The following is a 25,142-nucleotide window of genomic DNA, read 5'->3' as shown; positions in this document are numbered from 1 at the left end:
GAGAGAGAGAGTATTATTATCAAAAAGGGCCTTCTCAGAGAACTTAATAGTCTAGAAGTTAAAAACTGGGCTGTATCACTCAGCCCACAGAGTGTTTACATTTTTTGAAATTAGTTGTCAGCATTTAAAAATCCATAGACTTGGCCACAATTGGGAAATCTGAGCATTGGAAACACTAAGTCAACATCATTTAAAAATATGTAATAGTTCCTGGACAGTGTGGCTCAATGGATTGACCGTCATCCTATGGACTGAGAGGTCCTAGTTCAATTCCCATTCAGGGCACATGTCCGGGTTTTGGGCTCGATCCCTAGTAGGGGGCATGCAGAAGGCAGCTGATCAATGTTACTTCCTCACATCGATGTTTCTTTTTTTTTTTAAATTTTTTTTCTTTTATTGATTTTAGAGAGAGAGGAAGGGAGAGGAAGAGAGAGATAGAAACAATGATGGGAGAGAACATCGACTGGTCGCCTCCTGCATGCATCGGGCCCACAACCTGGGCATGTGTCCTGACCGGGAATTGAACTGGCAACCTCTTGGTGCATGGGTTGACGCTCAACCACTGAGCCACACCGGCCGGACTCAAATAGATGTTTCTATCTCTCCCTTCTTTCTCTCTCTTAAAAAAAAATAAAGCCCTGGCTGGTTTGGCTCAGCGGTTAGAGCGTTGGCCTGCGGTCTAGAGAGACCCGGGTTTGGTTCGCACTAAGGGCAGTTTGTCCCCAGCCCTGGTTGGGTTGTGCGGGTAGCATCCACTCGATGTGTCCCTTTCACGTCGATGTTTCTCTCTCTCTCTCTCCCCCCCTCCCACTCTATCTGAACAACAACAAAAAAGGAAAAATGTCCTTGGGTGAGGATTAAAAAAAAAATCAAAACGTATTAAAAAATTAAAAATAAATAAAAATGTTACTTTATTTGAAAAAAAATTTAATAGCTTACAACCCATAAGACCAAGGTAATATTCAAACAAAAGAACAGTAAAAAAAACATAGTTGGCCCTGGCCAGTTTGGCTCAGCAGTTAAGAGTGTCGGCCTATGGACCAGAGAGTCCAGGCTTGGTTCCCGCCCAGGCATGTACCTTGGTTGCAGTTTGTCCCCTTCCCAGTTGGCGGCAACCACTTGATGTGTCTCTTACATGGATGTTTCTCTTTCTCTTCCCCCTCTCTCCTTCCCGCTCTATTTGAAGATAAATGCAACAGTGTCCTTGGGTGAGGATTAAAAAAAAAATTAATAATGTTCTTTCTGATGTGGGGAAAGAACAGTGCATCACCTTTGAAATTTTCCTGCTCAGTATCTATCTTTGACCTTAATCATGCTTTTAGGGAACAGAGGAACAAATTAAGGACACCATTAAGGTAAATGATAACATGTCTAGAAGATGGAACTTTTTTTTGTTGTTAATCCTCACCCGAGGATATTTTTCCTATTGATTTTTAGAGAGAGTGGAAGGGATAGAGGAATGGGAAGAAGTGAGAAAAAGAAAGAGAAACATCTATGTGAGGGAGACACAATTGGTTACCTCCTACAGGTGCCCAATGAGGGCCAGGGATCGAATCTGCAACTCAGTTACGTGCCTTTGACAGGGAATCGAACCAGAGACCCCTCAGCGCACCAGCCAAGGCTCTAACTACTGCACCAATCCGCCAGGGCTAAAAGGTGGAACCTTTTACAAGACAATTGCACTGGTTCTATTCCTGATGTCAGTGTCATGGGATAAACAAGTGAAGGGACTGTTGTAGATCAAGGGTAAAGAGGTGGAGCCAAATGCGAAGTGTGAGTCTTGACTGGATCCTGGTTGAAAAAAAAATTTCTAGAATAAAGCATTTTTTAGATAATGGGGGAAATTAGACTATTCAGTTCTGTTAGATGATATTTGGGAATTTTCTAGATGTGATAACAGTATGATTATGAAGGAGAATGTTCTTTTTTGGAGGTGCACTTTAAAAGGCATGAAATGCTATGGTGTATGTATATGGGTAAAAGCCAATAGGGCAAAATGTTGCTACTCACTCTCTCTACTTTTCAGTGTTTGAAATTTTCAATAATGAGAAGTTGGGGGAAATGTACCCACCCCAAATCTGGAGATTTCACATAGAGTTTCTGATTTCTGTCTTGAAAAATAGAAAAGTCAGAAACCCCCACATTGGCTGGAGCTTAGTGAGGCTGCCTCTTTTACACAGATCATGGGTTCTCTACTTTGCCATCCTCCAACAGTTGAGCTTCACTTGTTGATATAATTGCCTGGCCCCAGTAAGCATGTGAGTTTGCATCTCTTGCTGTGGTGCATACCCCAATTATGAATGAAGTTAAAGAAGGGAGCCAACTTTCCCATCATCACACACCAACTACATAGAATTAGGATTGGAATCATAGTCACTGACTTCAGGTTCACTGCTATTTCCGTGATAGCTCATTTTCCACCATAGGGGCTCATTCTTTCCATCAAATTAACATAAAGGCAAGTGTTGTAGCTGGTAGCCCGAGTATGTTCTCAGAATGTGTGTTTCAGTAGTTTTGCACTGCCTTTCACAACAAAGGCATGTCTAATTCTCCTGCTCAATGGTAATATATCCCCATATCTAAGAAAGGAAGGGTGGGTGACTGGAAAGAGGGAAGTAGATTATAAACTCCATTAGAGCAAGCAGTTTATAAATGCCCAATAATTAAGATGTGAATTCTTACTGGTCTCTCCTAAATTTCCAGTGTTTGCAAGTTTGTAGACACTTAGATATTTGTTGAGTGAATAAAATGGTTGTTCATTGCAAAGACCTAGGAAGTCAAAAGACCTGGGTTAAATTCCCATCTCGGCTAAATAGCTCTTTGCTCTTGGCTGAGTCACAATTTCTTCCTCAAGTTTCACATCTGCAAAAAGGGGTGAGTGTGACTAAATCTTTAAGGACTCTTTTAACGCTGAAATTTTGATTTTACAGAAAAGGGACTATAAAAACCTTCCCTGTTTTCAGGCAGTCATTACCCTACTCTGCTGGCTATTCCAAAAGAACCTTAGTTGGTTCCATAGGTACGTGTTTGCCATTAAAGTGACTGAGAGCATGTACTGTGTACTGGTTGTTTCATATAAGGACCAATGTATTCTAGTGGTTGATAGTGGTAAGCAGTTGAGTTTGAATCTCAGCTCGAGAACGTTTTAGTTATTTAACCTTGGGATACATTTCTTAACTACTCTGCTTCAGTTTTTTCATTTATCAAGTGGAGATAATATAATCTACTTTATAAGATAATGGAGAACTAAATGAGATAATGCATGAGTAGTGTCTAGGCACAGAAAGCATTCAGTAAATTATAGCTACAATTATTTGACAAGTATAAATCATCAGCAACAAAAGAAGGGAAACTACATAGGAAATAGCTTAGATAAATAAGGCAAATGTAAAGCAGGAGTCAGTGGGTTGAGAGGGGAATTCAGAAGGATGAGGAAGACTATAGGAGGAGCAGATTTGCTTAAGCAGATCACAGTGGGGAGCAGTCTTACATTATATTTTGGATTCTGATAAGACATTGAAGTACATATAATGAATGGCAGTTGTATAGAACAGGAATATAGATTCCTAAAAAGTAACATACTGTTAAGTAAAGAAGAGAATATTTTTTAGAAGGAGAAAAAGGACCAAATCTGCCAAATGCTAATGGCCCCACCATTTCCTGTTTCACAGACCAGAAACCTGGTTCTTTGTTCCTTGCTGTCTTGTATGCCCACATCCAGTCTATTGGGAAGTCCTGTTGGCTCTGCTTCAAACTTTATCTCATCTACCTTTTTTCATCTTTTAGTCCAAGCCACACCCATCATCTCAGATCACCTCAACATTCTCTTCACTGGTCTCCCCTGTTCTACTCTCGACTCTTTAATAATGTACTCTCCACATAGCTGCCAAATGAATTTAAGTTAGGGATCCTGCTTAAAGCTTTCCAGTGATTTTTCTAGTACACTCAGAATAAAATCCAGAGCTTTTAAAATACATTGCCTTCAATGCTGTGGCTTGTCTGACCTTGCCTATATTCCATTAAAGCTACTTGAATCTTTCTGTTGCTCAAATATGCTAAAGTGCTTTGTGGCCTTGGGGCTTTGTGCTTACCCTATTTGAAATAGTCTCACACATTAGACTCTCAATAAGGGCGGTTTGAATGTAAATTTGGTAGTCTTAAGAGTTTTTAATTATGAGTGGAATTCATTGACTTGACTTAACTTGAAGTGTGTATTATGAATTCAAAGATTATATATAAAAGCTCTGGTCCACCCATCCGGTGTGGCTCAGTGGTTGACCACTGACCCATGCACCAAGAGGTCACTAGTTCGATTCCTAGTGAGGTCACATGCCCAGGTTGTGGGTTCAATCCCCAGTATAGGGTGTGCAGGAGACAGCTGATTGTTGGTTCTCTCTCACATCGATGTTTCTATCTCTATCTCTTTCTCTTTCTCCCTTCCCCTCTCAATAAAAATATATATTTTTTCAAAAGCTCTGGCTCCTTCCCAGAAATGTAAAAGATATTCATGTGGGAGCAGAAGTCAAAGAAAGGAGAGTAAGTCAGTATATATTTATTTAGAGCCTACTGTACACAGGCAGCATGGGGGGGAGACAATGAGAGGAAAAAGTCATAGATCATGGTCAGAACTGAATTCTGATCCCAACTCTGGCCACCCATTAGCTAGCTGTGAGAGCTTACACACCTTTTCTGAGCCTTAGTTTTTTCCCTTCTCAAGGCAGACATGGATCCTTTCCTATGGAAGCGTGATAGCCTACCCTCTGGGGTCTGTGGAGCCTCCTTGGACTTTTTGGAAGAGAAAATTTTTGCAGTGTTTCGGGCATGTATGCTTTTATCCAAGAGAGAAAAGTGCTGAAGGACCACTGTCAAGGTTTCAGTGGAGTACTATATGTAATGTACCTAGCTCAGTGCCTGGTACTTAGTGAGCCCTCTGTGGATGATATTTACTGCCACTGTTGTTACCAGTGGACTATATACACAACATTTTGTAAAATGTTACTTTACATTTATTTGTGATATTGAGAGGCAGCATAACTTTAAGAGCACATCTTGCCTGAGTTGATATCTGCTTTGCTTTTTGGCAGCTGTGTGATCCTCAGCAAGTTTCTTAACTATGCCTTGGTGTATTTTCTGTTGCTGCTGTAACAGTTGCCATAAATTTGATGGCTTAACACAAATTCTCTTATAGTTCTTATAGAGTCTGAAATCAGTTTCAGTGGTGGGCTAAAATCAAGGTGTGTGCAGGGCTGTGCTCCCTGTGGAAGTTCTAGGGAAGAATCTGTTTGCTTGACTTTTCTAGTATCTAGAAGTTACCTGCATTCTTTGTCTCATGGCTCTTTCCTGCACACACCTTGATTTTAGCCCACCACCGAAGCTGATTTCAGACTCTTTCCTTTATCTTCAAAGTCAGCAGCGTAGCATCATCAAATCTTTGTTCTCTGACTATGGCCCCTGCTTTTGTCATCACATCACCTCTAACTCTGACCTCTTCTGCCTCTGTCTTATAAGGACCCTTATGATTACTTGGACCTATTCTATTAATCCAGTATCATCTTACCGTCTCAAAATCCCTAATGTAATCATAACATCAGTGCAATTCTTTTTGTCATGTATGGTAATTTATTCACAGGTCCCAGGGATTAGGGCATTATATTGTCTACCACACTGGCTTTCTTATCTGTAAAATGAGAATAACAATAGTACCTACTTACATATAAATTGCTTAGGATGGTGCCCAGCATACAGTAACTGTTTAATAAGTGTTAACTGCCATCATCTTATTCTATATATGTATATATCATAGAGAGGAAGGGCAAGGCAGAGAGAGAGAGAAACATCTATGAGGGAGACACAACAACTGGCTGCCTCCTACATACCTCCCTACAGGGGATTGAGCCCACAACCTGGACATGTGCCCTGACCCAGAATTGAACCAGCAGCCTTTTGGTGAATGGGACGACACTCAACCAACTGAGCCATACTGGCCAGCTCTTACTCTTTTTTTTTTATCCTCACTCGAGGACATTTTTTCGTTTTTGTTTTTTTTTCAGATAGAGTGGGAGGGAGAGAGAGAAACATCGACGTGAAAGGGACACATCGAGTGGCTGCCACCTGCACGACCCAACCAGGACCAGGGACAAACTGCAACCGAGATATGTGCCCTTAGGGGGAACTGAACCCAGGTCTGTTTGGACCGCAGACCTACCCTCTAACCGCTGAGCCAAACCGGCCAGGGCCGCTCTTACTCTTTTTAAATCCTCATCTGAAGGGATACACACACACACACACACACACACACACACACCCATTGTTTCTAGAGAGAGAAGTATCAGTTGGTTGCCTCCTGTATGTGCCCCACCTGAGGAGCGGACCCATGACCCTTGTGTGCACAAGACCATGCTCTAACCACTGAGAACACTAGCCAGGGCTGTCTTCCTTTTTTTTAAATCCTCACCTAAGGATATTTTTTCATTTATCTTCAGATAGAATGGGGAAGGGGGAAAGAAACATCAATGTGAGAGAGACACATCAACTGGTTGCCTCCCACACAACCCTGACCAGGGCCAGGACCGAACTACAACTGAGGTACATGCCCTTGACAGGAATCGAATCTGAGACTCTCTGGTCTGTGGGCTGACACTTACTGCTGAGCCAAACTGGCCAGGGCAGGTCTGTCTTACTCTTTTTAGTGGCTGCCTAGTGTTCCAGTGTGTGTGTTATGCCGCCATCTTACCAGCTCTACCTTATTGTTGCCCTTATCTGCAAGCTGATTATATTAGCCACTTCTAGCTGTGTGACCTTGGTTAAGCTAGTTAACCTCTTTGTGCCTGTTTTCTCACCTGTAAAATAGGGATAACAAGGTATCAGCCGATAAGATTGTCATGGGGATTAAATGACTGTACAAGTAAAGTGTTTGGAACATTGCTTGGCAGGTAGTGAGTGTTCAGTAAGTATTAGCTATTAACCTTATCACATACAGATTTATGTATTTTGCTGATGGAATCTTGGGTGTCTTTTGGTGTATCTATTAATTCAGCAGCGATTTGAGTAATATAAGTACCAAGCATAGTCATAGCTGCTAGGGATCTAGTGGTTTCTGGAGTTTACATTTTATAATTATCACTCTGTCTTCTAGGCTGGAGTTTAGTTGTTTTTTTTTAGTTCCCACTTAAGGATATTTTTCCATTTATCTTCAGATAGAGTGGGAGGGAGAGTGAGAGAAATATTGATCTGAGAGAGATACATCAACTGGTTGCCTCCTGCACGACCCTGACCAGGGCTGGGGACCGAACCCAGCCGAGGTATGTGCCCTTGACCGGAATTGAACCCGTTACTCTTTGGTCCGTGGGCCGATGCTCTAGCCACTGAGCCAAACTGACCAGAGCTGGAGTTTACATTTTAATGGAGGAACAGGCAGTGAACATAAGCAGTTAGCATAATTCCAGATAGAAGAGGGTATGGACATGTTTTGGATTAGGTGGCCAGTGTGGACTAATCAATCTAAGGAGGTGACAGTTGAGCCCAGACCTAAAGGATGGGTTGTGCGAAAAGTTTGGAGAAGAAGCAGAGAGAACAACTGATGCCAAAGTCCATGGTGGGAGCAATTGTGTTTTCTTGGATCAAGGAAGGCCAGCATGGCCGAAGGCAAGTTATTAAGGGAGGCAGTAGGATGAGATGAGATAGTAGTGGTGCACAGGGCTTTTGAGTCCAGGGTAAAGAACCTGCATGAGGAACAACTGATTTGAGCATAACCTGATTTACATTTTATTTTATTTATTTTTTGCTTTTTTTTTTTTTTTTTAATCCTCACCTGAGGACATTTTTGCATTTATCTTCAGATAGAGTGGGAGGGAGAGAGGGAGGAAGAGAGAGAGAGAAACATCGATGTGAGAGAGACACATCGACTGGTTGCCACCCACACAACCCCAACCAGGGTCGGTGACAAACTGCAACTGAGATATGTGCTCTTAACAGGAACCGAACCCGGGTCTCTCTGGTCTGCAGGCCAGTGCTCTAATTGCTGAATCAAACCGGTCAGAGCCTGATTTACATTTTAAAAGATCTTGCCCAGCTGGTGTGGCTCAGTGGATTGAATGTCATTCCATGGACTGAGAGGTCCTGGTTTGTTTCCTGGTCAAGGCACATGCCTTTTTTGCATGCTTGATCCCCAGTAGGGTGCGAGCAGGAGACAGTCAGTTGATGTATCTCTCTCACATTGATGTTTCTCTCTCTCTATTAAAAAAATCAATAAAAACATAATAGGAAAAAAAAAATCTCTCTGCCTGAGATGGGGACAGTGGAAGCAGGGAGAAGGTAGAAGGCTGTTGAATTTGTAGGCGAGAAATGATGGCGGTTCTGACCAGGCATTGTGTGGAGGTGGAGGGAAGCGAATGGACGATGTTGCTGTGAAAAGATTTGTACATGATTATTGTGCTCATTTGAATATTTCTTTAGGATTGATTCCTAGAAGGAGAATCGTGTCAATGTATGAATAGTAATAGCTGACATTCATTAAATGCTGATTCTGTGCTGCTGACTCTGTGCCAGGTACTATTTTAAGTGCTTTTCATGTAATTGAGCCATAAGTACCCTGTAGTCTCAGGGCCCCTGGCATGACTAAGGATTAACAACATAAACATGGTCAGTGGTGATGCCACTTGAATAAAAACCTCACGAGCAGCCCAGCCGGCGTGGCTCAGTGGTTGCGCATTGACCCATGCACCAGGAAGTCACTGGTTCGATTCCCGGTCATGGTACATGCCCAGGTTGTGGGCCAAATCCCCAGTGGGGGGCTTGCGGGAGGCGGCCAGTCTATGTTCTCTCTCATTGATGTTTCTGTCTCTCCCTCTCACTTCCTTTCTCTCCAAAATCGATAAAGAAAAAAAAAATTTTGTGTGTGTGTATCCTCACCCAAGGACATTTTTTTTTTTTAAATCATCCTCACCCGAGGACATTTTTCCTTTTTTTTTTTGTTCAGGTAGAGTGGGAGGGAGAGAGAGGAACAGAGAGAGAGAGAGAAACATCGACGTGAGAGGGACACACTGAGTGGCTGCCACCCGCACAACCAACCAGGGCTGGGGACAAACTGCAACCGAGGTACGTGCCCTTAGCGGGGTTCCCAGGTCTCTCCAGACTGCAGGCGATGCTCTAACTGCTGAGCCAAACCGGCCAGGGCCCGAGGACATTTTTGCATTCATCTTCAGATAGAGCAGGAGGGACACAGAGAGAAACATCAATGTTAGAGAGACATATTAACTGGATGCCATCCACACAACCCCAACCGGGCGCTGGGGACAAACTGCAACCAAGGTACGTGCCCTTAGCGGGAACAAACCCAGGACTCTGGTCCGTGGGCCGATGCTCTAACCGCTGAGCCAAACCGGCCAGGGTAAGAAAAAAAAAGAAGAAAAAAACCTCACAAGCAGTCAGGGTTTAGAGCGCTTCATAGGATGTAGGGATCATGGAGAGGCCATGTGGCTATGTTACTTACAAGAGGCATTTATATGTGCCATTTACTCTGAATTCAGAAGAAAGAGTACTCGCTTGAGTCTGTCATGATAAGAAAAGCCTTCCTGAGGAAATGGCATTCAAATTGGGGTTTGAAGTCTGGGGAAAGGCTTGACAACCATAGGGAGGAAGAGCAGGTGCATTTCAGGTATGTGGGGTGTTGTGATTTAAAGTCTGCAGGTGGGAAACTGTCAGCATGTTTGGTCTTGAGTAGAGTATCTGGTAGTGGAGTAGTGGCTGGGGAAGTAGGAGGGAGTCAATACTGGATGGCTTGAAATGGCAGTTTTCGATTTTTGTTTGTCAGTTTTTTGTGAAAATCAGACTGAACTTCTTACTGAGCCATTTATAATTAAGGCAATGGGGATTGGGGAGAAGTTCAGTAAATTCAAGTGTCATATACTGAGCATCTGTTATATGCCAGGGATTATGCTAGATGGCTTTTACCGGGTTGTTGAGGAGATTAAAAACCATTAAGTCAGAATTGGTATTCCCATTTCACAGGTGGATAAACTGAAGTTTAGAGAGATTGTCTAGATCACCCAGGTAGGAAGTGGCAGAGCAAGAATTCAGACCCAAGTCTTCACACGTGGTGGGCATGCATGATGGGCATGTTGCTGAAGGAATGAACATCAAGTAGAACAGAGCCTGAGAAATTTGTGGGCTTGGAGATTAGAAGGCTATTGGTAATTGAAGATACAGATTCCTAGAAGAGAGGTGGGCCATTCTAGCTGTATCTTTGAGGTACTGGAGCAGCCAGACAACAGAAAACCCAGTCACTCAGACAAAGAGAACTTAGAACCTGGAGTTCCAGGTGCGGCAGTGTCAGAGCCAGGTCCAGAGAGGGCTCGTAGATTCACAGTGATAACAGAGACTTGGAAGGTACAGCTAAATGCAAGGGTGCTCAATCTTTCTGATGTGAGAGGTTTGGTATGTGCACTATATTCTTGTAGGAAACATTGCTTATTATAATTGCTGATTCTTGAGGGATTAGAGCTCTTCTGGAAAGCTGCATAGTTTTCCTTCCTTCTCCCACCCTTTAGTGTGATGCTGTACCTCTCTGATAAGGGACCTGCTCATTGCTAGCATCTGTTATTTACCTTGTAAGCCTCTTCTCAACTTTCTCCTATTTTAGTGAAGTGGACTTGTCACTTGAAATACTCCTGTCTGCTAGCCTGTTGTTGGCAGTGGAAGGGCCCATAGGATAAAAGTAGTAATGGAGAAGCTGAGATCTAGACATATGCCTTTGAGGGAGATATTGTTAATATTCTTCCTCTTTCCCCATTTTATCCTTTGATTGTATCAGCAAAGGAAATCTAAAATCTGCTAACTTAAGAATCAGCCCTGGCCAGTTTGGCTCAGCGGCTGAGCATCAGCCTGCAGGCCAGAGAGTCCAGGGTTCGGTTCCCGCTAGGGGCATGTACCACACACACAAAAAAAGAAGAATCAGCACAGGGCCCAGCCAGTGTGGCTCAGTGGTTGAGCATTGATCCATGCACCAAGAGATCGCCAGTTTGAATACTGGTCAGGGCACATGCCCAGGTTGTGGGCCCAATCCCCAGTGGAGGGTGTGTAAGAGGCAGCCAATTGATGTTCTCTCTCATTGATGTTTCTATCTCTCTCTCCCTCTCCCTTCCTCTCTCTAAAATCAATAAAGAAAAAATTTTAAAAAGAATCAACAAAGGACTCAGTCACCGTTCTTTCTTTCTTAATATTTTTTAAGCTTAGAAAGAGGGAGGGAGGGAGAAAGAGAAAGAAAAGAAAAAAAAAGAAGACAAGAAAAGAAAGACATTGATGTGAGAAACATTGATCAGGTGCCTCTCAAATGTGTCCTGACCAGGGATCACTCACAACCAGGGTATGTGCTTTGACTGGGAAAGAAACCCACCACCTCTTGATGTGCAGGATGACACTCCAGCTAACTGAGCCACAGCAGCCAGGACTCAGCCACCATTCTCTTTTTCTTTAATCCTCACCCAAGGACATTTTTGCATTTATCTTCGGATAGATTGGGAGAGAGAGGGAGGGGGAGAGACACATTGACTGGTTGCCACCCACACGACCCCAACCAGGGTGGGTACAAACCGCAACCGAGTTACGTGCCCTTAGCGGGAACCGAACCCAGGTCTCTCTGGCCCGTGGGCCAAGTTCCTGCTCCAAACCGGCCAGGGCGCAACTTTATTTTTTTATTTTGTATTTTAAACTTATTTTTCAGTTACAGTTGACATACAAGATTGTAAGATTATGTTAGTCTCAGGAGTATAACAGTGAGTACACATTTGTATACCTTACAAAGTGATCATCTCATGAGTCTAGTACCTATATGACACCATACTCTTTTTTTTTTTAACAGTTTTTAAAAAAAATGTTTTTATTGATTTCAGAGAGAGAAAGGAAGAGGGAGAGGTAGAAACATTGATGAGAGAGAAGCATCAACATCAATTGGCTGCCTCCTTCATGCCCCCTGCTGGAGATTGAGTCCACAACCCTGGCATGTGCCCTGATTGGGAATTGAACTGGCGTCCTCTTGGTGTATGGATTGACATTCAGCCACTGAGCCACACCAGCCGGATGACACCATACTCTTTTTTTTTTTTAATACTCACCTGAGGATATTTTTCCATTTTTTGTACAGATAGAGTAGGAGGGAGAGAGAGGAAGGGAGAGAGAGAGAGAAACATCGACGTGAAGGGACATATCGAGTGGCTGCCATCCGCACGACCAACCAGGGCCGGGGACAAATTGCAACCAAAGTACGTGCCCTTAGTGGGAACCGAACCCGGGTCTCTCCAGACCGCAGGCTGACGCTCTAACCGCTGAGCCAAACTGGCCAGGGCGACACCATACTCTTTATTTCTTTTTCAAATCTGAGAAAGTCTGATTTTGAAACACTTCTGCTTCAAGGGGTTTCTTTCTCTCTTTCTCTCTCTCTCTCTCTCTCTCTCTCTCTCTCTCTCTCGGAAAAGAACTTGTGCCCTTATTTTGTCACTATATATGGGAATTTTGTATGTCTTACTCCCCTCCAAAGGATTTCAAATAACACACTGTGGACCTATATACTGCCTCCACTGACCTCAAAGTTAAGTCAAGACTTCTTGGGGCCCTGGCCGGTTTGGCTCAGCGGTTAGAGCATCGGCCTGCGGTCCGGAGAGACCCGGGTTCGGTTCCTGCTAAGGGCACATACCTTGGTTGCAGTTTGTCCCCAGCCCTGGTTGGGTCGTGTGGGTGGCAACCACTCGATGTGTCGCTTTCATGTCGATGTTTCTCTCTCTCTCTCTCTCACACTCACTGTATCTGAACAAAATATCGAAAAATGTCCTCGGGTGAGGATAAAAAAAAAAAAAAAGACTTCTTGGGATTGCCCAACCTCTGAGTATCTTCTGTTAGCCTCATCTTCTGTCATGTTATAGTTAGAATGATCCAAATATTTCCTCGTTATATCCTCTTTCATGCTGCCACGTTTTTGCTTGTGTGTTATAGCCTAAATAGTACCCCTTCCCGGCTCTTCTGCTCTCATACTAGTCCATCCCCTCGCCTTAACTGTAACACTCTTCTCCTCCATACTCCTCTCCCCCCACGGCTTTTCATCAGGCTTAGAATAAAATCCAGAATCTTTATGCCTGTGAGAGCCTTCATGATGTAGCCCCTGGTTCTGTCTACATCCTCATTTCCTACCAGTCTTCCCTTTGCTCGCTGTTCTTCCTTTCCCTGAAACATTCCAAGCACTTGTGTCTCAGGGCTTTTGCACTTGCTATTTTATCTGCCTGGAATGCTCTTCTTCCATGTATCTATATATTCATCCTTTATTTTGTTTTGATTTGTGCTCAGCATCTCTTCAGAAAGGCCTTTTTTTTGGTGGTACATGCCCCTAGTGGGAACTGAACCCGGGACTCTCTGGTCTGCAGGCCGGCGCTCAACTGCTGAGCCAAACTGGCCAAGGCAGAAAGGCCTTTTTGATAAGTTTGACTAAAATAGTATCCTCCATCAGTCTTGATCCATGTCATGCTTGATTTTCACTTTTTGACATACTATACAGGGTGGGGCAAAAGTTGGTTTATAGTTGTGAGTACATGAAACAGTTTATTCTTATATTATTATTAATTATCGTATTTTCTATACAAATAACTGTAAACCTGCTTTTGCTCCACCTTGTATACTCTTTCACTTACCTGCTTTCTTCATGAAATATAAGTTCTGGAAGGCTTGAAGGGTAGGACTTATGTTTGATTTATTTCCACACTTCAGAGAGGTGCCTGGCATAGGTGCTGAACAAATATTTTTTGAATGAATTGTGCTCTGCAAGGTGGATTGGAGCATCTCTTTCCTAGTTTTGAGGCTGTGCTACTGTAGTACAGTTAATAAACATTAAGATTATTGCCCTGTTGTTTTGTTCTTCAATGATTCCGTGTATTTCCGTTGTTCTCTGTCATCCAGTTAACAATATCTGCCTTACAGGTTGCGGGCGTCCCGGGTGCTTCTTGTCGGCATGAAAGGGCTTGGGGCTGAAATTGCCAAGAATCTCATCCTGGCAGGAGTGAAAGGCCTGACCATGCTGGATCACGAACAGGTGAGATGTGCAGCCACCTCATCACTGTCCAGAGTAGTCTCCCTCTTAGATATAAACTCTTGGAGATTTGGGAGTTCCTCCTTGCCCCTTCAGGGTTGTGAAAGGAAGGCTGGCGTTAATGGAACTGATAGAGCTAGCACTGTTTGAGTTCAGCACCACCACATCCTAGGTGGACAATCATGGAGACTCCTATCTCCTTGTTTTTTGTTTGTTTGTTTGTTTTTATCCTCACCCGAGGATATTTTCCATTTTTTGTACAGATAGAGTGGGAGGGAGAGAGAGGAAGGAGAGAGAGAGAGAAACATCGATGTGAAGGGACACATCGAGTGGCTGCCACCCGCACGACCAACCAGGGCCGGGGACAAACTGCAACCGAAGTACGTGCCCTTAGTGGGAACCGAACCCGGGTCTCTCCGGACCGCAGGCCGACGCTCTAACCGCTGAGCCAAACTGGCCAGGGCTGTTTGTTTGTTTTTTATTCCTCCCTGAGGATATTTTTCCATATATCATCAGACAGAGTAGGAGGGAGGGAGACAGAGAGACAGAGAAACAGTGATTGACTGGTTGCCTCCCGCACAACCATACCAGGGCACGACCATACCAGGGCTGGGGACGAACTGCACCCGAGGTACGTGCCCTTGACTCGAATCGAACCCACAACTCAATAATCTGCAGGCTGACGCTCTAACTGCTGAGCCAAACCGTCCAGGGCTTCTGTCTCCTTGTCGAGCTTGCTTATCTGTAAGTGGAGTTACCGTCTCCCTTGGAGGGTGATCCTGAGGAGTAGAGGAGTAGCTTTCCAGTTTGTTCCTCTAAATCACCTAAATAACTAAAAATGCAGAATTGCCTTGGTATAGCCTTTACCTTCCAATGATTCTACTTTAGAAAAAAGTCTGAGGTGAGGCTCAGGAATAGACACATTTAAAAGGTGTCTCAACTTGCCCTGGCCAGTGTAGCTCAGGTGGTTGGACGTCGTCCCATGCATTAAAGGGTTGCTGGTTTGATTTCCCATCAGGACACATGCCCAGATTGCAGGCTCCATCCCTGTTAGGAGGTGTGCAGAAGGCAGCTGATTGTTGTTTCTCAGATCAGTGTTTCTCTATCTTTCTTCCTCTTCTTTTTCCTCACTAAAAATCAATAAAAATACTTTTTAAAAAAGGTATCAACTCTCCCTGGCCAGTTTGGCTTAGCAGTTAGCTTTGTTGGCCTGTGGACCAATGAGTTGTGGGTTCGATTCTGGTCAAGGGCATGTACCTCAGTGGCGGTTTGTCTCCAGCCCTGGTGGATGTCATGCAGTAGGCAACCAGTCGATGTGTCCCTCTCATGTCGATGTTTCTCTCTCACCTTCTCCTTCCCTCCTACTCTATTTGAAGATAAATAGAAAAAAGATCCTTGGGTGAGGATTAATAAAAAAAGGTATCAAGTCAGTTTTTAAAATTAAAAAAATAAATAAAAGTTATCCTAGGAGATCTGGATGGAAATGTTTCACAGACATTACTTTGGAAAACACTGAACCAGAGAGGATGTACTTGGACTGCTTAGCATAGTGTCTGCACACAACAAGCAAAATGTCGAATAATTAGTTATTATATGATATAATGATTAATAATATAATAATAGCGCATTAACTCCAGTGTAGCTTTCCTCTGACCTATCTTTTCAAAACCAAGGTGAAAATAACTGCTTTTTTCTCTACATTCTTATGCCTCAATGACATTTTAGTTGTTGTTTTTTTAAATATGTTTTTATTGAATTTTTTTTAGAGAGGGAGGGAGGGAGGGAGAGATAGAAACATCCATGTGAGAGAGAAACATCGATTGGCTACCTCCTGCACACCCCACACTGGGGATCAAGCCCGAAACCCAGGCATGTGCCCTGACTGGGAGTTGAACTGGGACCTCCCAGTCCATGGGACGATGTTCAATCTACTGAGCCACACTGGTGAGGCCATTTTAGTATTTTTTAATAGAAATTTTTAAATATGTATAAATGTGGAGAGAATAATATTTTACACCCCATCTACCTGGCTTCTATAGATAGCAGTATTTTGTGGATTTAGAAAATAAATTTTTTTTTTTACGCTCTCCTTTTTGGACAGTATTTTGTTTTATTTATTCATTTTTTTTTTCTTTATTGATTTTTAGAGAGAGAAGAAGGGAGAGGGAGAGAGAGATAGTAACATTCATGAGAGAGAACATTGATTGGCCACCTCCTGCATGCCCCACACTGGGGACCTGGCCCACAACCTGGGCATGTGCCCTGACCAGGAATTGAACCGACGACCTCTTGGTGTGCGGGTCGACGCTCAACCACTGAGCCACACTGGCCTGGCAGTTTGGACACTATTTTAAAGCAAATTCCAAGAATCATGTTGTTTTTTCTGTTTTGTTTTTTTCATTGATATTTATTTATTTATTTATTATTGGGGTTTTTTTTGGTACATGCCCCTAGTGGAAACTGAACCCGGGACTCTCTGGTCCGCAGGTGGACACTCCAACTGCTGAACCAAACTGGCCAGGGCTCTCATTGATTTTTAGATAAAGTGGAAAGGCGGGAACAGAGAGAGAAACATCGATGTGAGAGAGACACATCTATTGGTTGCCTCTTGTTCGACCCCAACCAGGGCCAAGGACCGAACCACAACTGAGGTACATGCCCTTGAGCAGAATCAAACCCAAGACTCCTTTGGTCTGCAGGCCGACGCTCCAACCACTGAGCTAAACTGGCCAGGGCTGCAATTATTATTCTATAAAATTGATGAAAAGAAATGCGGGTTGGCTCACTTAATACCACAATTATATATTGATTTTTTACTTACATTTTAAAGCTTCTAAGAAAAATTCCTGCAACTAGCTGCCAGGTTATTTAACAGTCTGAGTACCTGAAACTTTGACATCTCCTCAACCACAGTGCCCCCTAGAGGTAGGAACACCCCATCTCGAGGAAGAATTTGTAATGTAGAGAGAGTAAGAGTAGAGACTCAAGGAAGGATGGTCCCAAACTTGGAGACCCTTGGTGTGGAAAACATGAAACCACACGGGGATGGTGACTTCCTCATCTGGTTGGAGGAATCTGAGAATGAGGAATAACAATGTAACACCGAAGGGCATGTGATGTGGTTCTGTCACCTCAGTCCAATGATGAGTGCCACCCAGTGTTGGAGTGAACAGGCTGATTGTCATCCTTTACCTCTTCACTTGGAGGACTTATAGTGCTTTCTGCTGCCTTCCACTACAAGGCCTAAGTCACCTGGCTGGTTTTCAAGGCTTCATACTGCGATTCTCAGTCTGTGCTTTAGAATATTTGGAGACTTATTTAAAAATAAAAGTTGGCCCTGGCTGGTTTTGCTCAGCGGTTAGGGCGTAGGTCTACGGTCCAAAGAGACCTGGGTTCAGTTCCCCCTAAGGGCACGTATCTCTGTTGCAGTTTGTCCCTGGCCCTGGTTGAGTTATGCAGGTGGCAGCCACTCGATGTGTCCCTTTCACATCGATGTTTCTCTCACTCTCTCTCTTCCTCTCTCTATCTGAACAAAAAATGAAAAAATGTCCTTGGGTGAGGAAAAAATAAAAATAAAAGTAGTCCAGCCTTGGCCAATGTTGCTCAGTGGATAGAGCGTCGGCCCTCGCACCAAAGGGTTGTGGGTTTGATTCTGAGTCAAGGGCACATACTTGGATTGCAGGTTTGATCCCTGGCCCTGTTCGGGGCATGTGTGGGAGGCAACCAATTGATGTGTCTCTCTCACATCTATGTCTCTCTCTGTCTCTCTGTCTCTCCTCCCACACACCATCCTTCCCTTCCACTCTCTCTCAAAAAAAAAAAAAAAATTTCAGTGGAAAAAAATATATCCTCGGGGGTGGATTTTTATTTTTTATTTTATTATTTTTTTTATCCTCACCCGAGGACATTTTTCCATTTTTTGTTCAAATACAGTGGGAGGGAGAGAGAGAGAAACACCCACGTGAAAGGGACACATCGAGTGGCTGCCACCCGCACAACCAACCAGGGCCGGGGACACACTGCAACCGAGGTACGTGCCCTTAGTGGGAACCGAACCCAGCTCTCTCTGGACCGCTGGCCGACGCTCTAACTACTGAGCAAAAATGGCCAGGGCTGCTTTTTATTTTTTTATCCTCATCCTAGGACATTATTTTTTTTTTTCATTTTTTTGTTCAGATAGAGTGGGAGGGAGAGAGAGAAAGAGAGAGAGAAACATTGACTTGAAAGGGAAACATCGAGTGGCTGCCTCCCGCCTGACCCAACCAGGGCCGGGGACAAACTGCAACCGAGGTATGTGCCCTTAGTGGGAACCGAACCTGGGTCTCTCTCGACCACAGGCTGATGCTCTAACCGCTGAGCCAAACCAGGCAGGGCTGGGGGCGGATTTTTTTAAAAAGTTCTCCAGGTGAGCCTGACAGGGAAGGTTGAGACCCTCTGGCTTCGTGTAACCTGGTTCCAGTCAACTTACCCTGCCTGACCCCCATCTCATAAATTTGATAGTTCATGAACATTCTGTGGTTTTTCTGCCCTTTGCAGTTTGCTTGTGCTTTCCCTGCACTGGCTAGGAACATCCCAGGAAGATAGTGCTGCATAGTTCAAAAGCTTTGAAATCATGCAGATTTGGGCTCACATTGTTCCTCCTCAAGCTGGGCAAAGGACTTAACCTTTCAGAGACTCATTTTGCTCATCTATAAAATGAGAATGTTATTTTCAGCCCCTTAGAGTTTTTCATTGTTTACATCAGTAAGCATCCAAGAGCACCTTCTGCTATCCTGAAGTATTCTAGGTATTGGCCATACAAAGATGTGCAACATTTGGTTCCCATTCTCAAGATTTTTTTAGAAACCACGGTGGGCTCCCTGACTCAGGTTGTGGAAGGGGGACATAAAAGTCTTCCTGGCATTCTGATCTGAGCTGAGTATTAAAGAAAAAGGAGAGATTTATCAAGTTGAGGGACTGTATTTCAGGCAGGGGACATTAGCAGTGGCACAAGAATATAGCTAGCAGTTTGGAATGTTTAGAGTGTGAAGCCCAAAGTGGTAGGAAGTGGGAGCAGGTTGCATGTGAAGTCCAATTCATGAAGAGCCTGCTGTCAAGCCCTGCTGTAAGCTTTTATTTAAACCCTTGGGTGGTAAGGATTCATCAAAGACTTTCCAATGTGGGGAGGAGTGACTTTGTCAGCTTTGGACTTTGGGTAGGTCACTAATTATTGTATCAACTATGGTTGACACAAAATACAAGGTAGAAGACCACTTAAAAGGCTGTTTTAGAGTTTTGGTGAGAGATGAAAAGCATATGAGTGATGGTACTGGTGACAGGGCAGGAAGCATACAGTTGAGAAAAACAGGTGGTAGAATTGACAGGAGTGTATATGGGTTCAGAAGGAAAAGAAGGAATATCTTATAGCAGCGGACATTTACTGAAGGTGCTGGACACTTCTACACTGTGGCTGTAGTATCTCATTTAATCCTCACAACAACTCTGAGATACAGGGATTATCACCCCTATTTTATAGGTAAGAAAACTGAGGAAAGGGAATTGAAATACTGGTCCACTGAAGGTCACAGTAGTTAGTGGGAAACAGTGACATAGTCTGACTCCTGGCAGAGCCCATGCTCCTAGCCACCTTAGCAGGTGACTGGCTATCGAGGAAATATCAAGGATGTGACCACCAGGTTTCTGTTTCGGGTGACTGGATGGACAGTTGGTGGGCTCATCAGCAGAGACAATAAATACAGGAGTCATATATGAAGGGCCTATGGTATCTCCAGGAAAAAGTCTCTGCTGAGCAGTTAGTTTAATACAAGGCTCAGATCAGGAACAAATCTGTACCAATACCAGCAATTTGAGAAATACCAGAAAATTCTGGTAGAAACTAAAAGGCATTGAGTTGGTTTATGGTGGCATACAGAGTGAAGAGATGAGTGATTCTGAGATGGAATTTTGGGGACAGTCACATGCACGAGGACTCATATAGAGGCTGGACTGTGTCTAGTGAGAGAGGAGGAAAACCAGAGTCTGAGAGGCCAAGGGAGCAGAGAGAGCATGGATAGTAATAATTAGCATTGATGGAGTAATTAGTAAATGTTTTGTTTTTATTAACATCTGCATTTTACATGTGATTCCCTCATACTTGCTCAAGGTCACACAGTAAGAGGTTGAGTTGAATTTGAATCAAAGATTTGAATTCTGCCTGAATTACTTCAGAACCTTATCCTTAACCACTATGGTATATAACTTCTCAGAATATAATGAGATCCCTGAAGAAGCAGGATGAGATGGGTCAAGGATCCTGTTAGAGGGTTGGCCTTGAATGGGGAAAGGACCAGCTCACTTTTTGGAGGAAAGGAAGTACGTTAGTGCTGTGGGCACTTGGCAAGAAGAGAAGAGGGGAGATTACTACTGGTAACCCAGTGCTGGTGAATTGCAGGCGGCGAGTTTACACCTGGGGATTAACAGTTAAATTTGAAATGCTTTGTGAACAATATGGAGTCTGGAATCCTACTGGGGACTGTCAAGTGATTATGTTATCTGTCTTTGAGGCTCTCTGCAGTATATCCAGCCTTATGAGTGAAATCATCTCTCTACTTCAGCCCCCACTCATCTTTCCTCTGAGTTTTAATTGAATTTAAGAGTTCATTTCAAGCATCCTTAATTGTGTCTGATTTTTGCACTGGTCTGATTTTAAACCACTGTAGGCAGGGACTTTATCCTTTAAACTACTTATGTTTCTGAATGCTCAGAGTTGGATACATGGTAGGTATTTGGTAAATTCTTACCACCAATAATTAAATCATTTTGTTAGCAGTTACAAACTTTAGAAGCAAGCACAGACTTTTCCGTCTAGAGTGAATTTTCTTTATAAACACAAGGGGGTGCTCTTTAACCATCAATGCCTAGTAAAAGTTAAACATCTATTTTAAAGCCTCAGAAGGAAAGAGTGTAGGAGTCTGCGTTAGGCAGATTCCTGCAGGAACAGTAATGCAATTAGATGTTAGATATTTTAATTATACTTTAAAATGGAAAGGCCCATTGTCTTTGAGATATGTTTTCCCTCAAATTCAGGTATTAAAAAAAAATTCTTCCTAGGTATCTCCAGAAGATCCTGGAGCTCAGTTCCTGATCCGTACTGGGTCTGTTGGCCGAAACAGGGCTGAAGCCTCTTTGGAGCGAGCCCAGAATCTCAACCCCATGGTGGATGTGAAGGTGGACACTGAGAATATAGAAAAGAAACCTGAGTCGTTTTTCACTCAATTCGACGCTGTAAGTTTCATAGAGAGTGTACCATCTGGGGAAATCAAGCAAATTAAAGCACTAATTGTGTGTGTTCTAGGTACACTACAGCATTAGAATCTCAAATTCTGAGTTTTTTCCCAAGTAAGTTTATAAACTGTGCTGTTCTTTAGGTTTAGTATACTGCCCTAGTAAATTGAATGTGTTGGTAGATAGATTCAGTATGTTGGGTCTGCTATAGATGTGAGTTGTTGTCTGTTGGTTTCTTCTTTGGGCATATGTTCTCCTAGACCAGGTTTCATCCTTGGTGTTTTGTCTTCCTTCCAGAATCTTTGCACATAGCTTTGATACATTTTATTGCAAATGTTTTCTCCTGAAAACAAGTTGGTGATTAATTTCTGTAGCAGAGTCATTTTTTTTGTTAGAAATATCAAACTACAGCTTGTGTTTTGTCTTTAAAAAGAGCACACCTGATCTTGGGCTGTCTCTTTCACACAGCCACTTTGACCATGTTGCCATGGATAACTAGACAGAATCACTATAGTCATAAGCCAAATGAGGCATATCCAGCCTCATTTGGTTTCACTGCCAAATCTGTGCAGAGGTGAAAGGATAAGTTAAATTCTGTTTCAGTGCCTGTGACCTTTCAGACATGGTTCCTTGTACCCTGGAAGAAGCTTGGATAACTGGGAAATACTCACAGGTGATCTACTTGTTTTTTAAATGAAAGGCCCATTACACTAGAGGGAGGAATTTGGGTTGGGTAGTTTGTTTTTCACACTGTTGTATTTCATATGCGCATCTGTTCAAATACGGGCTTGAAGTGATGGATCGTCTGTGCATTTTGTCCTTTTTTCTTTTTAATTTATTCTATTTTGTAACTCCAGATATTGGAACATTTTCCATGTAGATGAAAGTCTTCTCCTCATTCCTTTATCCATAGTAACCACATTTGATTTTTTAAAGGTGTCCCTTGACCTTCTAGCAGTTAGAGAGAAGCTTTGTTAGAACTGAAGTGTGGGCCAGTTGCTTGTGTAACAAACACATGTACACGGGCTGCGCGTGACTGCCTCAGAGGCCATGTTTGACTGGTCCTGAGTGGGTTTCAGTCACTTGTGACTGCAGGCTTTCATTTGGTCAGTTGACCGCATGTCCGACTGGTTGTCTCACCTTTTCTGTTTGATTTTTCCTTGGGAAGCTGTGTCCTCTGAATGACACCAGAGGCACTTATTTCTCCGTGAGTATTATTTCAGTATTCAGCCTTCCAGACAAGAGCAGAGAGGTTCTATCAAATGAAAATGTCCTTTTGTGATTTCTTCTCCAACTAGTTATGTGCAGATGAAATATGTACACGTTAGAAGTTATCTTCTTGGCCCTGCTCACAAAGCTTCTCCCGAAAAGACGGTGTTTTATGCAGTAAAATTTAGCCATTTCCAATATCTTAACTTATTGGAAGAGAACCTAGAGGCCTCAGAGCAGCATTGATAATCCCTCTGAGTGAATCACCGGTTCATTGTCTAAGTCTGAATGGAAGGTCACTTGGTCTGTAACCTTTTCTTTTGTCCTTAAATTCAGATAAAGTTTCACATGGAAAACTGTGGAAAAATAATCTCAACAGGACTTGCTTATCTTTTTTATCTTAACACATCAATCAAAAGATGGAGGGAAAATACCCTTGTATTTAAATGTGACCTAGGGGTCAATTTTAAAAACTGGTTTTCCTCCTCACTGTAGCTTATTCAGATTTTAATATACTTAACCATTTAGAAATAACTTACACTAAGTTATTAGTGTCTTTTTCTTTTCATGAAAATCATGAAATGGGGTTTAGATATGTTCACGGATGAGGGGAAACAAATTCATTGAGTGGCTTTTACTTTGTAGCTAAACACATTTCTTTTGGGTTTAAAAAAGTGACCAACTCATAATTTACATTTTCTACACACTGAAACCTGCAACTTTTCTTTTGTCTTCTAACCATAGGATCCAAGAAACCTGTTGTACCAGTTTGAAACAGGCTTTAGACATGCCCAGTAAGGCTGTTCATTAAGATTTATTTAGACATCAGGGCAGTGATTCAGAGTTTGCAGAACTCACCCAGCCAATTTCTTTCCTTCTGCAGGTATGTCTGACTTGCTGTTCCAGGGATGTCATAGTTAAAGTTGACCACATCTGTCACAAAAATAGCATCAAATTCTTTACAGGAGATGTTTTTGGCTACCACGGATACACATTTGCCAATCTTGGAGAGCATGAATTTGTAGAGTAAGTGTTGGGAGAGCAAGAGAAAATATAACATTTTTAAAATGTAATTTCATTCACTGATAGGAAATGAACCATTTAAGGAAGGTCTTTTACTGTAATACTTAGAACATTGGGAAACCAATTCATTAACAGCTTATAGATTATATGTTCAGAATTGTAGGAGATGGGGTCCCTGCCTTCCACAATGATGGTCTGACTTAAAGCATAAAGAAAACAGTATTCTAGGCTATTGAAGTACATTACCTGGGCATTTGATCAGTTTGGATATATCGGGGTGAAGCACACTTTCCGTTAGGGAAGGCTTGCTTGGTTTGTAACCATTTGTTGCCCAGCTTAGGCTTCATGTTTTCAGGTTAAGAGATAGTAATATGAGTACAAAATAGTTAGATGGGCAACTCTGGAGGCACACTTGGCCAAAGTCTACCTTGGAAATAAAAAGGTCCACGGTCTAGAGACTGCTCTGGTGCAACCAACAGCCCTTATCCTCTCATTTTGAACATAGCGGTTGCAGACTGTGTTGATTCTCACATGATGGAACCTGTAGTGTTCTAGATGTAGCTTCTAGATGAAAGATGATACCAGTACTGGCTTTTTGGCTGTAATTTTGGCTGTAATTTTCTGACCACTGACCTCCCCCTCCCCACCACCACCACCATGAGAGGTAAAGAGAGTCCCTGCTTTGTGGCAGGTGAAGCTTCCTACCAAGAATCAAGAATTGCTTTCTTTAGTTCAGCTTCTCAGGCAAGTTACTGAAATTTCTCTGGTCGGCAAGTTTCTTGCCTGTAAAATTGACATGGGGGATGGACAAACATGTTCAGGATCTCTTGTAACTCCAATGTTTTATGGCTTTAGAATATTTAGTTTTTTGGGCACGTTATAAATGGATAAAGAAGTCATAGAGGAAAGCTGTCCAGATTATTTTAATGTGAGCGCCCCCTGGCAGAGGAGAGGAATTCAGTTCAACTAATTCATGATTCACGTGGCACGTTCACAAAGTTTACTGAAAGCTTACTAGACAGTGCGCTAAGCAGTGTATGTTATTTCTCTTCTTACAAGAATCTTCTGTTAGCAGTTGTTACTACCACATTGTAGGTGACTGGCTCGTCAGGTAGCCAGTGGCCAAACTGGGATTTGAACTCAGATCTATTTGACTCCAAAACTTTGCTCTTAACCAACATCCTATTCTGTGAGCTGGTAATGCTCTGTGTGTTCTAATGGCATGATTCCTAGGGTAGAACTGGAGTTCCCTCCCTTGTCACCCTCTAGGGAGAAAACCAAAGTTGCCAAAGTAAGTCAAGGAGTAGAAGATGGACCTGATACCAAGAGAACAAGACTGGATTCATCTGAGACAACTATGGTCAAAAAGGTAGGTGTGCTGTGTGGGGAGGTGTCAGGAACCCTGGGGCATATTGGGACAGGCAATTACAGTGGCATATGAGAGAAGCCTGGTGGGCTTGAAGGCAGGGTCTGGATAGACTGGACCAGTGCTTGTCGTACTTAAAGCGGGGCAGCTGCTGCTTAGTGCCAGCCAGCTGAGCTGTGAGGGAATGTGTGGATCTAGGATGCCAGGTGTAAT

At 43.0% G+C, this 25,142-nt stretch overlaps 1 protein-coding gene across 6 annotated transcripts in view; it reads left to right on the top strand.

Moving 5' to 3' along the window:
• The window catches only part of SAE1 (SUMO1 activating enzyme subunit 1), an 81,893-nt gene that overhangs the window by 3,342 nt on the left and 53,409 nt on the right, over nt 1-25,142 (top strand). For all 6 annotated transcript variants that reach the window (XM_036275232.1, XM_036275233.1, XM_036275234.1 and 3 more), the window contains exons 2-5: nt 13,960-14,071; nt 21,158-21,331; nt 23,424-23,566; nt 24,833-24,932. In XM_036275232.1, the coding sequence (XP_036131125.1) occupies nt 13,960-14,071; nt 21,158-21,331; nt 23,424-23,566; nt 24,833-24,932 (529 nt within the window). The remainder of the gene's footprint in view (nt 1-13,959; nt 14,072-21,157; nt 21,332-23,423; nt 23,567-24,832; nt 24,933-25,142) is intronic.

This window comes from Molossus molossus, unplaced genomic scaffold (assembly GCF_014108415.1).
Source record: "Molossus molossus isolate mMolMol1 unplaced genomic scaffold, mMolMol1.p scaffold_m16_p_21, whole genome shotgun sequence".
Taxonomy (NCBI): Eukaryota; Metazoa; Chordata; class Mammalia; order Chiroptera; family Molossidae; genus Molossus; species Molossus molossus.
Note: the sequence above shows the minus strand (reverse complement) of the source record. Positions and strands in the feature narration are given on the sequence as shown.